The sequence below is a fragment of the Macaca fascicularis genome, chromosome 14, assembly GCF_037993035.2.
Source record: "Macaca fascicularis isolate 582-1 chromosome 14, T2T-MFA8v1.1".
Classification (NCBI taxonomy): domain Eukaryota; kingdom Metazoa; phylum Chordata; class Mammalia; order Primates; family Cercopithecidae; genus Macaca; species Macaca fascicularis.
In genome coordinates this window covers 17,622,407-17,637,363 of record NC_088388.1, presented here as the reverse complement: position 1 = coordinate 17,637,363, position 14,957 = coordinate 17,622,407, and the positions used below count along the sequence as shown (strand labels likewise).

The following is a 14,957-nucleotide window of genomic DNA, read 5'->3' as shown; positions in this document are numbered from 1 at the left end:
AGATCCTGAAATACATGGCAGCAGCATCTGCAGTTGTGGTTGTTAGGAAGACAGTGACAATGAAGATGGTGAACATTTGGTAACCTCAATACTTACCATCTTCATCATCATCCTAACAACCACGTGACAGCAAACATCAGGTAACAAGATGCTCTAGTTCCTCCAGGCCACCAGACCCCTTCGCAGCCTTCTTGGGTTGTTTTTGATGCTTCCCTTATTTCCATTCCTCTGCACTAGTAAGAGGGCCCATCTTGCTTTCTCTCTCCCATTCAGTTGTTTTCTCGGGTACCTCTTCTTTCTTTCTTTCTTTCCTTTTTTTTTTTTTTTTTTTTTTTGAGACGGAGTCTAGCTCTGTTGCCCAGGCTGGAGTGCAATGGCCGGATCTCAGCTCACTGCAAGCCCCGCCTCCCGGGTTCACGCCATTCTCCTGCCTCAGCCTCCCGAGTAGCTGGGACTACAGGCGCCCGCCACCTCGCCCGGCTAATTTTTTTTTGTATTTTAGTAGAGACGGGGTTTCACCGTGTTAGCCAGGATGGTCTCGATCTCCTGAACTCGTGATCCGCCCGTCTCGGCCTCCCAAAGTGCTGGGATTACAGGCTTGAGCCACCGCGCCCGGCCCCTTTTTTTTTTTTTTTTTAAACACCAGTTAATACTCCACTTCATCTCCAGTTTTAGCCAAGCACCTTACTGAGCATCTCTCAGCAGATTTTTACCTCTTCAAATTTTCACGATGAGAGAAATTAGGGAGGAAAAGGTATTGAATCTATTTTCAAATGGAAGCACAAGTAGAAGAAGGAAAAGTAAGATGAATAAGAGACACTTCAAAATAATTTTATTTTATTTAATTTTTTTTGAGATGGAATTTTTCTCTTGTCACCCAGGCTGGAGTGCAATGGTGAGATCTTGGCTCACTGCAGCCTCTGCCTCCCGGGTTCAAGCGGTTCTCCTGTCTCAGCCTCCTGAGTAGCTGGGATTACAGGCACCTGCCAGCATGCCTGGTTAATTTTTGTATTTTTAGTAGAAATGGGGTTTTACCATGTTGGCCAGGCCAATCTCGAACTCCTGACCTCAGTTGATCCATCTGCCTTGACCTCCCAAAGTGCTGGGATTACAGACATGAGCCACTGCACCAGGCCTGAGATACTTCAAAATAGTTTTAAAAGCAGAGAAAATCTTGAAGGTTTTCTCTCCTTCATTTCATAAATGTGCTGTTTAATCATATGAAGTTACAAGCCTCCTGAGGCTAGAACCATATTCCATTCTCCTTTCCTATGTCCTGAGTTGCCTAGGCACGTGGTAGGTACTTAATAAAACCTTTGGTTCAAAGAGTTGTATTAAAAGAAATCCTGCACCTTCTGCTGACAAAAATGTTTGCTAATGGCAAGCAAACTGGAAGACAGAAACAAGCAAAATGGTGATGTCCATCTATTATATTCAAACTATTGTTCCATAGGGAGCTATACTCCAAACAGCTTCTGGATGTTCACTTAGCTCTCAGCTGCCAAAATTTTCTCAAAATGGTTGTAAAAATTCATGAAGCTATAGGACTGGGTGAAAACCATAGGGTCTAAAAGAATTCGGAAACTTACGTAGTTAATGTAAGGAAAACATCAAAGGTATTCTTTAAAATGGAGACATTTCAAGTACATTGGCATTTCTGGGGAATAAATAAATGGAGGAAACAAAAGAGTCAGGAGCAGAAGGTCACTATACAATCTCTAACACAAAGGCATGATCAGAGAAAATGGAGAATAGGAGAAATGTTAGTAATTAATATAAATGGTTTTCATGCTGAAAGTGGTAATTTTTTTAGTGGGGTATACATGAAGTAATGTATGAGTTGGAGTACTATGATCTGGGAGGCTTGGCTAATTCACAAATTCTCTGAGCCTCAGTTTTCTTACTTGTTATATGGGGATCATAGAGTTTTTATGGGGTTGCTTGACCAGTGTCTTGCATAGGGTAGGCTATTGAGCACCAAATGAATAAACATTGACTATATAAATAAATAAACAAATGAGTCAGAAAATATACATGATAGGGTTTTATTAACAGGCAAGTGCTAAACAAACATGAAGGATTAGTGTTAAGATTGCATGTGCTTTGTCGCAGGGCTTTTCTCTGAGATCTGTCTTCTTCAAGTGGAATCCATGGCCAGTACAAGTAATGTGACTACGTTGATTTTCACCGGCCTTTTCCAGGATCCAGCGGTGCAGAGAGTGTGCTTTGTGGCGTTTCTCCCCGTGTACCTGGCCACAGTGGTGGGCAATGGCCTCATCGTTCTGACGGTCAGTATGAGCAAGAGTCTGGATTCCCCCATGTACTTCTTCCTTAGCTACCTGTCCTTGGTGGAGATCAGTTACTCCTCCACTGTTGCCCCTAAATTCATCACAGACTTACTTGCCAAGATTAAAACCATCTCTCTGGAAGGTTGTCTGGCTCAGATATTCTTCTTCCACTTCTTTGGGGTTGCTGAGATCCTTTTGCTTGTGGTGATGGCGTATGATCGCTATGTGGCCATCTGCAAGCCTCTTCATTATATGAACATTATCAGTCGTCAGCTGTGTCACTTTCTGGTGGCCGGTTCCTGGCTGGGGGGCTTTTGTCACTCTGTAATTCAGATTCTCGTCATCATCCAATTGCCCTTCTGTGGTCCTAATGTGATTGACCACTATTTCTGTGACCTGCAGCCTTTATTCAAGCTTGCCTGCACCGACACCTTCATGGAGGGGGTTATTGTGTTTGCCAACAGTGGATTATTCTCTGTCTTCTCTTTTCTCATCTTGGTGTCCTCTTATATTGTCATTCTGGTCAACTTGAGGAACCATTCTGCGGAGGGGAGGCATAAAGCCCTCTCCACCTGTGCTTCCCACATCACAGTGGTCATCTTGTTTTTTGGACCCGCCATCTTCCTCTACATGAGACCCTCTTCCACTTTCACTGAAGATAAACTTGTGGCTGTATTCTACACGGTCATCACCCCCATGCTGAACCCCATCATTTACACACTCAGGAATGCAGAGGTGAAAATCGCCATAAGAAGATTGTGGAGCAAAAAGGAGAACTCAAGGAAGGAGTGAAAAAGAGCTTAGGGATGAAAAGTGATACAAAATGTATGTCTGATTACTCTCTGTTCTTGAAATGGATTTTGATTTTAGTGGGATATTCAAGAACGACAGAAACAAATATAAAGGCTTAATGATACTGCTGCTGTGATTCTCCTTAGCAACCAAAGACACTCGGTATCCTGGTGTAATGTTTGAAGGACAGAGGGCAGATAGCAACAATATCATGGGCTTGGGTAATATGAAGCCTCAAACTAAGTGCAAATGCAAAGGAGAACATGTGGACAAATGTTTTTTAGATTAAATCACTTCGTCCTGTTACCTCCTCCCTTCCTCACTTCTTTTCTTTCTCCCTTTTGCTCTTCCTCCTTCCTCCCTCCCTTCCTTCTTTTCTTCCTTCATTCTTTCTCCCCTCTTTGTTCAAACTCCCTCATGATAACAAACTCTATTTCATTAAAAAAGGAAACCAACCAGACGAATTATCAGGGAATATTTAGGAAGGAGGGCACCAATCTGATCTACAATGTTGACAAGTATGTCTTTGAAAATTACATCCAGGAAGGCCGGGCGTGGTGGCTCATGCCTGTAATCCTGGCACTTTGGGAGGCCGAGGCGGGTGGATCATGAGGTCAGGAGTTCAAGATCAGCTTGGCCAAAATGGTGAAACCCTGTCTCTACTAAAAACTACAAAAATTAGCTGGGCATGATGGCACGTGCCTGTGGTTCCGGCTACTTGGGAAGCTGAGGCAGGAGAATCTCTTGAACTCGGGAGGTGGAGCTTACAGTGAGCCGCGATTGTGTCACCGCACTCTAGCCTGGGCAACAGGTCGAGACTCTGTCTCAAAAAAAAAAAAAAAAAAAAAAAAAAGAGAGAAAATTATATCCTGGGACTACTTTTCTATTCTTTTTGGTTGGCTCTTGGTATCTTGTACCACAGACCATCTGGCCATGAGCCCCAGAAAAGTCCCTGGAGCAATTTTACTTCTTGTGACATGTTTTCACAAGAGATGGTCCTTCAATCTCTCTGGTCTTTATCACAATGTCTAACATTTGTAAACAAAATAATGTCAAAAAGACATAATTCTACCTATCAATATGGAAAGATCAAGTCAAATATTTTCACAAATACAATGTTTCACAAAAGCATTGTTAGTCTTATCCAGATGTGAAAAATACATAATGTAAGAAAATGCTTATTAGGCCTAACTTAAAGAATGAAGGGGAGGGTGATACTGTCCACGCATGCTTCTACTCCAGACTTCTGTCCCTTGTTCTAAGTGACCATGAAAGGCCATTTCTTTTAATGCCTATTAGTATTTCTTGGGGAAGGGAGATGAGATAGTCTGTGTCTGCACTTTTGGTTAACTTCTCAGCATCTCCGCCTTACCCCATTGTTTCATATAATTGTACATAATTTATAGACTATCATGAAGTTGGCCCCTGTTGGCTTTAAAATTGCACATATTGGCATTGAATTTGCATGACATCCTCCGCTTTTTCTTGAGAATCAGGCGAAATAATTCAGACAGCTTCCCTAGCAGAGGGATGGAGTATCATGGGTGTGCTATAGATCTTAGGGCTTTTTCCTTTCTATTGTAGGCACTGGTTGAACACATAGGTAAATAGTGGTTTTAAAGGCACCAGCAAACTTTTCTCACTTCCCTTAGTGTTCCCATTAACGCTGTCCATAGACGACCATCATTAATCCCTGAGAAAATGCTGCTGCTTCTGCTTGGAATAACTTTACTTCCCTTTTCTGTATGACAAAATTGTATACATTCTTCAAGACCTAGGTTCAAGTCATCTTCCCTATAAGACCTTCTCTGACTTCCCTCCTCTTTGGGTTGAATTTATGTCTCCTTTCCACAGTCATTTTTACATATTATTGCCCTATCACTTCAATTCTAATTATTTGATGTGTTTCTCTCTCAGTAGACTGTAAGCTCTCAAGGGCAGGACTGTCCAGTGTCCCTTCTTTGCAGCTCTAAATATCATGCACATAGTTGATACTTTGTGCATGTGGAATAAACAACCCTTTGGGCTCGTGCACAATCCTCGCTATATCAATTCTTACAGGTTCTTTTTGAACACTTTCATGGTGAGGAGCACATCTTTCTGTTGAAATTCTAAGAGCTCAGGCTCTGACATTTGTTAGGCTGTTCCAATTGCCTGTGAGCCACAACCCAAGAGCCAAAGTACTTAACTTCCCTGAACAACTGTTTTTGTGTAAATATAATGACTAACAATAATATGAACTTTATAAGATTATTCTGGCTGGGCACGGTGGCTCATGCCTGTAATCCAAGCACTTTGGGAGGCCGAGGCAGGTGGATCACTTGAGGTCAGGAGTTTGAGACCAGCCTGGCCAACATGGAGAAACCCCATCTCTATTAATTCGCCAGATATGGTGGTGTGTACCTGTAATCCCAGCTACTTGGGAGGCTGAGGCAGGAGAATCGCTTGAACCCGGGGGGTGGAGGTTCCAGTGAGCCAACATAGTGCCACTGTACTCAGCTTGGGTGACAGAGCGAGACACCGTCTCAAAAAAAGAAAAAAAAAAAAAGAAAAAAAGGGATTATTCTGAATATTAAATCAGATAATATACCTGAAAAGCTTTTAGAAAAGAACATGGTCATCAATAAGTATTAGCCATCCTCATCTTCATCATTAGAACTGGTTACTAATTTTTTTTTTTTGAACAACTCAGCAAAATAAAATTCCTGTTTATTGTTGGACAACATTGTTTCACACATACATCAAACAGGCCAAAAAAAAAAATAAATAAATAAATAAATAAATAGCAACTTCACAGACAAAAAAGGGAAAAAGCAAACCTTTTATCTTTGGCCTTTTTAACCATCTCATACAAACCAACTACTTATAGTATAGCTAAGTACATACACAAAAAAGTTACTGGAATGCTTGGAATAAGATTGTTTTTCTGTTGTTGTTTTTGCTTTTTTTACAAGTTTGTTTTTTCTCCTTTGAGATTATAATGAACATGGTCACACCACAAGTAAAGTCAGCTCTGAAGGCTGGTTTGGTCATCCGAGATCATTAAAAATGGCTGACCCTAACAATATGTACAAAAATATAAAATGTAAATAAAAAATACAAACAAATTTCCTTTTTAAAGCACTTTTAAGAAAAAAAGCAGGGTCTTGGAAGTTTTGGTTCTTTTTTCCTCCCCTGTTGCAAATTCTCATCGTTTGGGTTGGGCGGTGGAGAGCGCGTGTCATCTGCAGGTGGCACTGCCCACGGTGGGGGGCGGGCGGGCCTCTCTGCTCGCAGGTGACCACGTTTAGATTCTGAGACGGGAAGTGGAGGGTGAATAGGTCACGGAGGGCTTTTTTTTAGTTTAACTTTTACTTTTTTGCTGTCTAGTCATCCTCGTTGGTCTTCTGCTTCTTGGTATCAACATCGTCATCCTCATCATCTTCACCTGCCCGCCTGCCCATAGCTGACTCAGCTTCCTCATCTTCATCTCCATCCTCTTCCTCACCATCACCTTCTTCTTCCTCCTCCTCTTCCTCCCCACCTTCTTCCTCTTCCTCATCTACCTCATTGTCAGCCTCTTGCTCCCCATTTTCCTCATTCTCAGCATTCCCGTTAGCAGGGGCGTCTCTTCCAGTTTCTGCCTCTTCCACAACTTCCTTTTTCTCCTTTAAGTCCTTGGTGGTGATTTCGGAGCTGGTGTCTACGGCTGCGTCTGACATGGTGGGGCACGCCGGTGATCCGATGCAGGGGATTAAAAAGAAAGCGAGAGTTCAGCGACTCTGGCGATAAATCTGCCCGAGTCCGCGGAGCGAGGAGGCAGACGAGGAACAATGCAAAGATGGCTTTTCAGAGCAGCCAGTCTGGTGATTAATTTTATTTTGTGTGATGACTGCATCTCTGCCCACGCCATGATCATTCTGTCCTGTAGAGCTACTCAGAATAGGCCTTGATTCCACCCCAAAAGCGTTCAAGCATTCTAAGGTAGTTCAATACACATTCTCTGTTGCACGCTGCATTGCTTCTCTGAACGTAAGCATTCTCCGTTAGACCATCTCCCTGGCGCATCATAGGTACTCACTTAGTATTTGTTAAATAGATGTTGACTGTAAAATAGCTTCCCTATACTTTTTTATGCTAAATGCTCTCATATCTTGTTAATGTATATTTTAAAACATCTGCTCCCGAACTAAACACAGTGAAGTCACCCTTCCTTTCTCTTGCTATCTTGCTTGTATTAAAGCAGGCTGGGACTTTAGGATGCAGGTTGTGGTAGAAGTCCCTTACTCAGGGGCAGGCTTGGTTTCCTCTCTGAGAGCTGTGGATAGGACACCATCAGTGAACTCTGAGTGGTTGGATACTGCACAGGCAGATAATATCTACTCTAACTGAATGGTCAAAATTCTTAGGGATCATGTCACCTACCTCTCAACCCTCAAGAGAGCTGAGACTTAGATCTGTTGAGAGCTGATGACTCACTTTGTTCTGGCCTTGCTGAAGGAAGCACAGAAGTTAAAGGAAAACATTTTTTTTCATTGTTTTATGAGACAGAGAATGTTGTAAAATTTTAAAAATGTCTTCTCAATGAACAAAAGTAGTATCGTCTAATTATACCACTTAGCACTGGAGAACATGTAGTTAGCTCTTGGTCATTGATTTTCTCACAACATCAAAAATGTATTTTTAAGAGAATCAATATAATATGCTTTCTTTAAAGAAAAATTAGTAAAGTGCTGTAAACTACTCAGATATATAATTTTGTATCCTCTGTCCATTAATTATTTGTATTCATTTAGGTATAGGTTTGACTGCATATAACAGGAAAAAAAGGAACTTTTAATGAGATAGAATTAAAAAAGTTCAGGGGCAGAAAGTCCAGCCCTGATGGAGATATTCTATATCTGTGCAGTTCAATATGGCAATGCTTCTGAGCATTATGGTATAGGGAAAAAATATGGTAGTGTCTACAGAGCACTTGAAATATGGCAAGTGAGACCCACAAAGTGAATTTTTAATTTATTTACTTTTAATAAGTTAATCTCAATAGCCACATGTGGATGACATACTGGACAACACAGCTCTAGCATTGCATTTCTATTCCAGGGGACAGGAAAAGAGAAAGGAGGGGGAAAACTGATCACTTTCCCTTTTAAGAGATTTTCCAAAGGTGCCATATAGCGCTTTTGCTTTCATCTTACTTGATAACAATTACTAGCGTGGTGAAACTTAATTGCAAAGGGGGCAGGGAACTATAATTTTTTTTTTCGAGACAAAGTTTCACTCTGTTGCCCAAGTGGAGTACAGTGGCACCATCTCGGCTCACTGCAACCTCCCCCTCCTGGGTTTAAGCGATTCTCGTGCCTCAGCCTCCTGAGTAGCTGGGACCACAAATGTGTGCCACCATGTCCGGCTAATTTTTGTATTTTTAGTAGAGACAGGGTTTCACTATGTTGACCAGGCTGGTCTCGAACTCCTGGCCTCAAGTGATCCACCCCCTCAGCCTCCCAAAATGTTAGAATTACAGGTGTGAGCCACCACACCTGGCCAACTATAATCTCTTATAGTGTGTGGAGTTGTGTTCAGTGAAAATTCAGGGTTCTGTTCTGTTCCTAAAGAGGAAGAGGAGAATGGGTGTAAGGATTGGCATAGAGTCTCAGGCACTTTACACAATTTCCATGTAATTATAATTTTTTCATAAATGAGGTTTGCAATATCACAGAGTCTCATTGTTGCCTAATTCACTTAATTATTCACTCATTTCAGGACTTTTAAGGTCATTTAATAATTTACTCAACAAGACTCACTGAGCATATGTTACATGCCAGGTGTTGTTCTAGAGATGTGGTGGTACTTAAGACAGAGACCATTCCTGCCTTCATGGAGCTTGCTTTCTAGGTAGACATTCTGTTTTCTGAAGCTGCTGTGGTCTGGATCAGCATTGCCAATAGGACTTTCCGTGATAATGGAAGTGTTCTTATTGTACGAATACACGCTAGTCCCTAGCCACGTGGCTACTGAGTCCTTGAAATATTTTTAATATGACTAAAAAACTAAATTTTAAATTTTAGTTAATTTTAATTAACTAAGTAGATATAAATAGTCACACATGAGCAGTGGCTACCAAACTGGGCAGCAAAAGTCTAGAGCACTTCAATCTTTACTTCTGCTTCAAACTTGTAGCTCTTACTCAGGGTCAGCAGCAAGACTGCCCTTGTCCCTGGACAGTGATGGCTCTGTGGCTTTAACTTCAGGCTTTCACTAGTCAGCTCTTCTAACTCACCCTCACATGGTCATCGGCTCACCACCCCTCACCCCAGTGAGGTGCCAAGGTGGCTGGAGAGAAGGGGCACAGTGCCAGCCCATGCCATTCCCAGTCCACCTTGCCCCTTTGTCTCTCCACCTGCACTTCAGGAATGAACTTCAGGCCTGTGTGACCTCCTGCCCCATGATGAGCAACGTCTTACAGGGACCTTTTGCATCATTTGACACAGCTGACTAGTCTCTCCTGGAAACTATACATCTTTGTTTCCATGATCCCATTCCCTTTCGGTTCCTTTCCTAGCACACTGGCCGCTCTTCTCAGTTCCCTTTGCCGATGCCTTCTTATTTCTCCAATTTCCAAGCATCTCTACCTGACCCAGGGCTTCATTTTCAAACCCCTGCCCTACCTACTCAAGGAGTTCCCATTGAGTCTCCCAGCTTTCAATAACACTCATGAGTTTATGACTCTCAAATTTATAGCTTCAGCCTGGACGTCCTCCCTGAACTATGATGTATATACTCAACTGTCTACTCAACACCTCTGCTGGGAATTTTGAAAGGTAACTTCACTTAATGTGTCTAAAAACGGAACTATCTTCCCCACTCCCCTGCTTTTCCCACAGTCATTCCCAGCTCAGTAAATGCAACTCTGGTCCAATTGCTGAAGTCTAAAACCTTGGAGGTGTCCTTGATTTCTCTCTTTTTCTCACTCCTTGCAATAAAAGAGCAGAAAATCTTGTTAGTTCTACCTTCAAAATACGTCCAGAATCTGCCTACCTCCTAAAATCTTCATTGCTACCATGCTGGCTCAAGTCACAGTCATCTCTTGACTGGCTTATTGTAGTGGTCTCATGACTAGTTTCATTGTATTTCCCACTTTACTTCATTCTTCTCAAGACAGCAGCCAGAGATCCTAGTAAGAGATGACCTTTCCTTACTACCTTATGTAAATAATATCCACCAGCTTTCCCCATCATACTCAATCTGTTTTATTCTTCTCTGTAGAACTTGTTATCTGATTTGCCTCTCCAGTTTTATTGGTTTACTCTCTGTCTCCATTTCCATTATGTGCTGGTGGGGATATGAAGGGTGCAACCTCCACACATCTAGGCACTTTGTTTCTTCACTGCCAAATCTTCAACACCTAGAACAGTGCTTGGCACTTAATAGGGCTCAATATTATTTGTTGAATGAACGAATGAATGGGCAAATGACATCTCCTTCAGAAGAAATTCTCATCATATTACATGATTATGACCCACTTCCATCATTGATGGGGAGACTGAAGCACAGGGAGACTAAATGATTTCTGTTTTTATTTTTATTGTTTTGAAGACAAGGTCTCATTCTGTTGCCCAGGCTAGAGTGCAGTGGTGCAATCATAGCTCACTGCATCATTGAACTCTGGGGCTCAAGGGATCCTCCCACCTCAACCTCCTGAGTAACTAGGATTGCAGGCACATGCTATCATGCCCAGCTAAGTTTTTTTTTTTTTTTTTTTTGTAGAGATGGGATCTCACTATGTTTCCCAGGCTGGTCTTGAACTCCTGGGCTCAAGTGATCCTCCTGCTTTGGCTTCCCAAAGTGTTGAGATTACAGGTGTGAGCCACTGCGTCTGGCCCCAGACTAAGTGACTGTATACGTGAATACATGAATGTTAGAATTGAAAGGCACAGTGAAGATAATCTAGACGAACTCCGTCATCTTATATAGAAGTGGAAATAGGGGAGGATGGAGAGGAGAAATGGCATGGTCATAGTTAACCACTGGACCCAAGCTAGCACTCAGGTATCCTGACTTCCTGTCCAGACCTCTTTTCTTCTCTATTTACTCTTGTATTTATTCTCAGTAGTCGAATCTGGGCAAAAAGTCCTCTTCATATCTTACCTACAACTTTCTTCTCTTACTACCTTGTTATTGGTTGCAAAAACTTTATGGAAATCTCATTAAACTAATTGAAACCAATTTCATACTCTTCCTCAAGTTATTTGACAAAGTTTTACTCTAGAGAAGAGAAATTCCATGGGGAAGTCAGTCTCTTGACGATAGTATGTGGCTTACTTTGTTTTAAATAGTTCAAGAATCTTGACATTTAATCATAGCCCTTGGACTTTGAGTAGGGGGATAGGTTTTCTGCATCAAACAGGATTGGAGAATCTTTGGGTTTGCTGCTTCCTGTGGTGTTTGTTTATTTCTTAGATGTTCTAAATTCAAATATTAACCATGATACCTATCCCCTGAATTTTCCTTATTTGTGTGATTTATCTTAGACAGCATCTACTTTGTTTTCTAAAAGCCCTCAGGACCGTTGGTGATTTTTCCTTGGGGACAAAGTCTGATCATTGAATTGCAGTAGCAACCACCATCCAGTACCAATAGAAGGCAGCCTAATGTTGTTGGAAGAGCACAGGTTCTGAGTTAGTAATCTGGCAAATAACTAGTGTGTGGCCTTGAGAAGCACGTTAATCCTGCTGTGCCTCTGTTGCCTCACTGATAAACAGAGGAAGTTGGAGTAAAATCTCTCTACCTATGGTAGATTGTAATATTTTTCAGTTAGGCTTTCTAACTGGTAATTCTATTTGAATTTTCTTATGTAATAATGGTTTTCGTTTGACTTATATCTTTCTCCCCTAGGTTTACATATTAGGGATTTTGCTTGCAAGCAACAGAGGCCTGTTCAAACTAGCTTAGACAAAAAGGAGAATTTATTTGAGGAATAAGGGCCTGTTCCTGGTATCCAAGTACACATGGGCTGAATTAGGGATTAAAAAGTCAAGAATCAGGGATACTCTCTGCATCTCTGAGATGCCATGGTCTCCTTCTGTACTACTTTTCTTGCTCTAGAGTACTCATTTCTCAATGTTTAAAGGTTCAAGGATTTGTTAAACTTCAGCATGTGCCCTTACATGAGGAATCCTGACACACACTGATTTGTTTCCTTCTGTCCACATCACTGACTTTTGTTTTCTTTGTTGATTCTGTTCTTTACTATTCAAGGTATATTTTTAGTTCTTTAAAATTATATTTTAAAAGCATTTCACATATGAAATTGGAGATATGGGAAAAAATGGGGATACATCTTATAGCAGAGAATCAAAGTGTATCAAATCATTCAAATCATATATATATGAACATATATATGAACTTACGCATATATACATATGTGTGTGAATATATACACACACATATATATGTACACACACATATATATATTTTTTTGAGATGGAGTCTCGCTCTGTTGCCCAGGTTGCAGTGCAGTGAATCTTGGCTCACTGAAACCTCCGCCTTCCGGGTTCAAGCGATTTTTGTGTCTCAGCCTCCTGCCTAGCTGGGACTACAGGCATGCACCACCATGCTTGGCTAAATTTTGTATTTTCAGTACAGACAGGGTTTCACCCTGTTGGCCAGGCTGGTCTTGAACTCCTGACCTCAGGTGATCTGCCCGCCTCGGCCTCCCAAAGTGCTGCGATTAGAGATGTGAGCCACTGCACCCAGCCCATATATATATTTTAATCTTACTTCTCAGGGATCATATGTGGTGAAAAGTCAACAGACTGGATTAAAAGTGGTTAATATTTATTAGACTTGGTATACTTACCTCACAGTTCTTTACAATGATTTTGCTGAGCATGGGCATTTAACATGTCCTTTCTGCTGCCTTGAGGGCTTTGCCCTTGATTTAACTGTCTGGAAATTGTGTTTGCAAATTTCTGCCAAGTTGGCATAACTCAATTGCTTTTTTTATGTTCAATGGATTTGTTGATCCAGATGTGTTGAATGCTGACTTTGTGTATGTTTTACAATCCAGATTGCTTAGAGCTTCTTAATTAAGAAGAAAAGGATTAGCCGAGATTGGAAGTGGAAGCACATCTTTGGTGAATTAATAATTCAGTAAACTGGCCATTTGCCTGATAGCAAAATTGTTGAATTGGTTAATCTTGTGAATTGACTGTTGGTAATTTGACCGTCTGGCAAACTACTGTTGACGAATTGATTTTAGGTGAATTGCTGCTTTTGCACCGAGTGTGATGAGTGACAGGTGGTAGATGCTCAAGAGCTGTGGAATGAATAAAATATATCAAAATGATGTCAGCATTATTAGTTTTTATCATTTGGAAAGGGCTTGTGCCAGAAGTGAGATTGCTTGAAGCAGCTAGAAAAGAACTTACCTGAGAGATAGACATAGTGTTCATATATTATCTTGCAACAAAAAATACCAACTGTCCAAACTAATACATGAAATCCATATTTGAACTTATTAATTGATACCCTGTATTTGCATAATACCTTATGCATATTTCAAAGCCCTTTCACATTCATTACTTCATTGGAGTCTCATTGTAATCCTGTGATGTCAATGAAATATGAATTAATCATTGCCAATGTACAGTTTTAGATGAGACATCATTTAGATTAGGTTTTACCTGCAAGGGTCAGAATCTAAACGTAGATAGAAGTCAAGAAGCTCACAGTCTGGGATAGAAATGTTCTCTCTCTATCTTGTTCCTCCATTCTTTATAGTGTTCATTCCCAAGGTCACTGCCTAGCCCCAAATGGTTGCTGGAGCTCCAGTCATAATGGCAGCATCCTGTTATCAGAAAGCAGGAAGAGATGAAATAAGGCATGTCCCCTTCCTTGAGATTTCAAGGGAGGCTGGGTAATGTAATTTTCATTCCAGGTGGGCATGTGCCCTGATAAAAATTCACGGGTTCTAATACTATAGAAGGAAGAAGGAGAAAATAACTATTAGGAACACTAGCGATTTCTGCTCCAGGGTAAATCAAGCACAAAGCCTGGGCACAAACTTGGATATTCTGATTCCCAGACCAGAAGTTCCCTTCACTGTGGTTTCCCATCTCAGTCAGGTTTACTTTATGAAAATAATTTTGTTTAATTTTTACTTTTAAAAAAAGTCGACAGATAAAATTGTATGTATTTGTCACGTATGACAACATTTTGATATATATATACATATACACACATGTTGTGGAATGACAAAATCTAGCTGACTTACATTACTTCACAAAGTTATTGTTTTTACATTACTTCACAAAGTTATTGTTTTAAAATGTATTCTCAGTAATTGAGTAAAATTTACATTCAGCAAAATGTACAGACCTTAAGTGTACAATCTAATGAGTTTTGACAAATTTATACTTCTGTGAACCAACTTCCCAACAAGATGTAGGATATTTCTATCACCCTGGAAACCTCTCATGATTCCTTCCAGGCAATCTCCACCCCTCCTCAGGCAGCCACTGATCTAATTTCTATCATCATGAATTAGTTTAACCTGTCCTAAGCTTTTTAAATGAAAGCATGTACTCTTTTGTATCTGGCTTCTTTCACTTAAAATAGTATTTTTGAGATTCATCCATATTGTGGGTTATGATTGTTTTTATTTAGTGAGTAGCATTCCAAAAACCACTATGTGTGTGTGTGTGTGTGTGTACATTTTTTTTCTCTTGGTGGTGGATACTGGGTTGATTTCTTTTCTTCTTTTTTTCTTTTGCTGTTATGAATAAAAGTGGCTAGAAACTTTCACATTCCCATTTTTTTTTTCTACTTTATTTTAGGTTCTGGGGGTACATGCTGGGGCTTGTTACATGGGTAAATGGCGTGTCACTGAGGCTTGGT

General features: G+C 40.8%; 2 protein-coding genes across 2 annotated transcripts; one reads left to right on the top strand and one right to left on the bottom strand.

The window, feature by feature from the left end:
• The first annotated feature begins 2,048 nt into the window (after positions 1-2,048).
• Positions 2,049-3,183, top strand: OR4B1 (olfactory receptor family 4 subfamily B member 1). Its single transcript, XM_005577905.4, has one exon. It carries the CDS (start codon positions 2,097-2,099, stop codon positions 3,078-3,080), a length of 984 nt encoding a protein of 327 aa, XP_005577962.3. The 5' UTR covers positions 2,049-2,096; the 3' UTR covers positions 3,081-3,183.
• A 3,229-nt stretch (positions 3,184-6,412) lies between these two features.
• Positions 6,413-6,802, bottom strand: LOC102127148 (prothymosin alpha-like). Its single transcript, XM_015435305.4, has one exon. The coding sequence runs from the start codon at positions 6,779-6,781 to the stop codon at positions 6,446-6,448; it is 336 nt and encodes a 111-aa protein (XP_015290791.2). The 5' UTR covers positions 6,782-6,802; the 3' UTR covers positions 6,413-6,445.
• Positions 6,803-14,957: the final 8,155 nt, after the last annotated feature.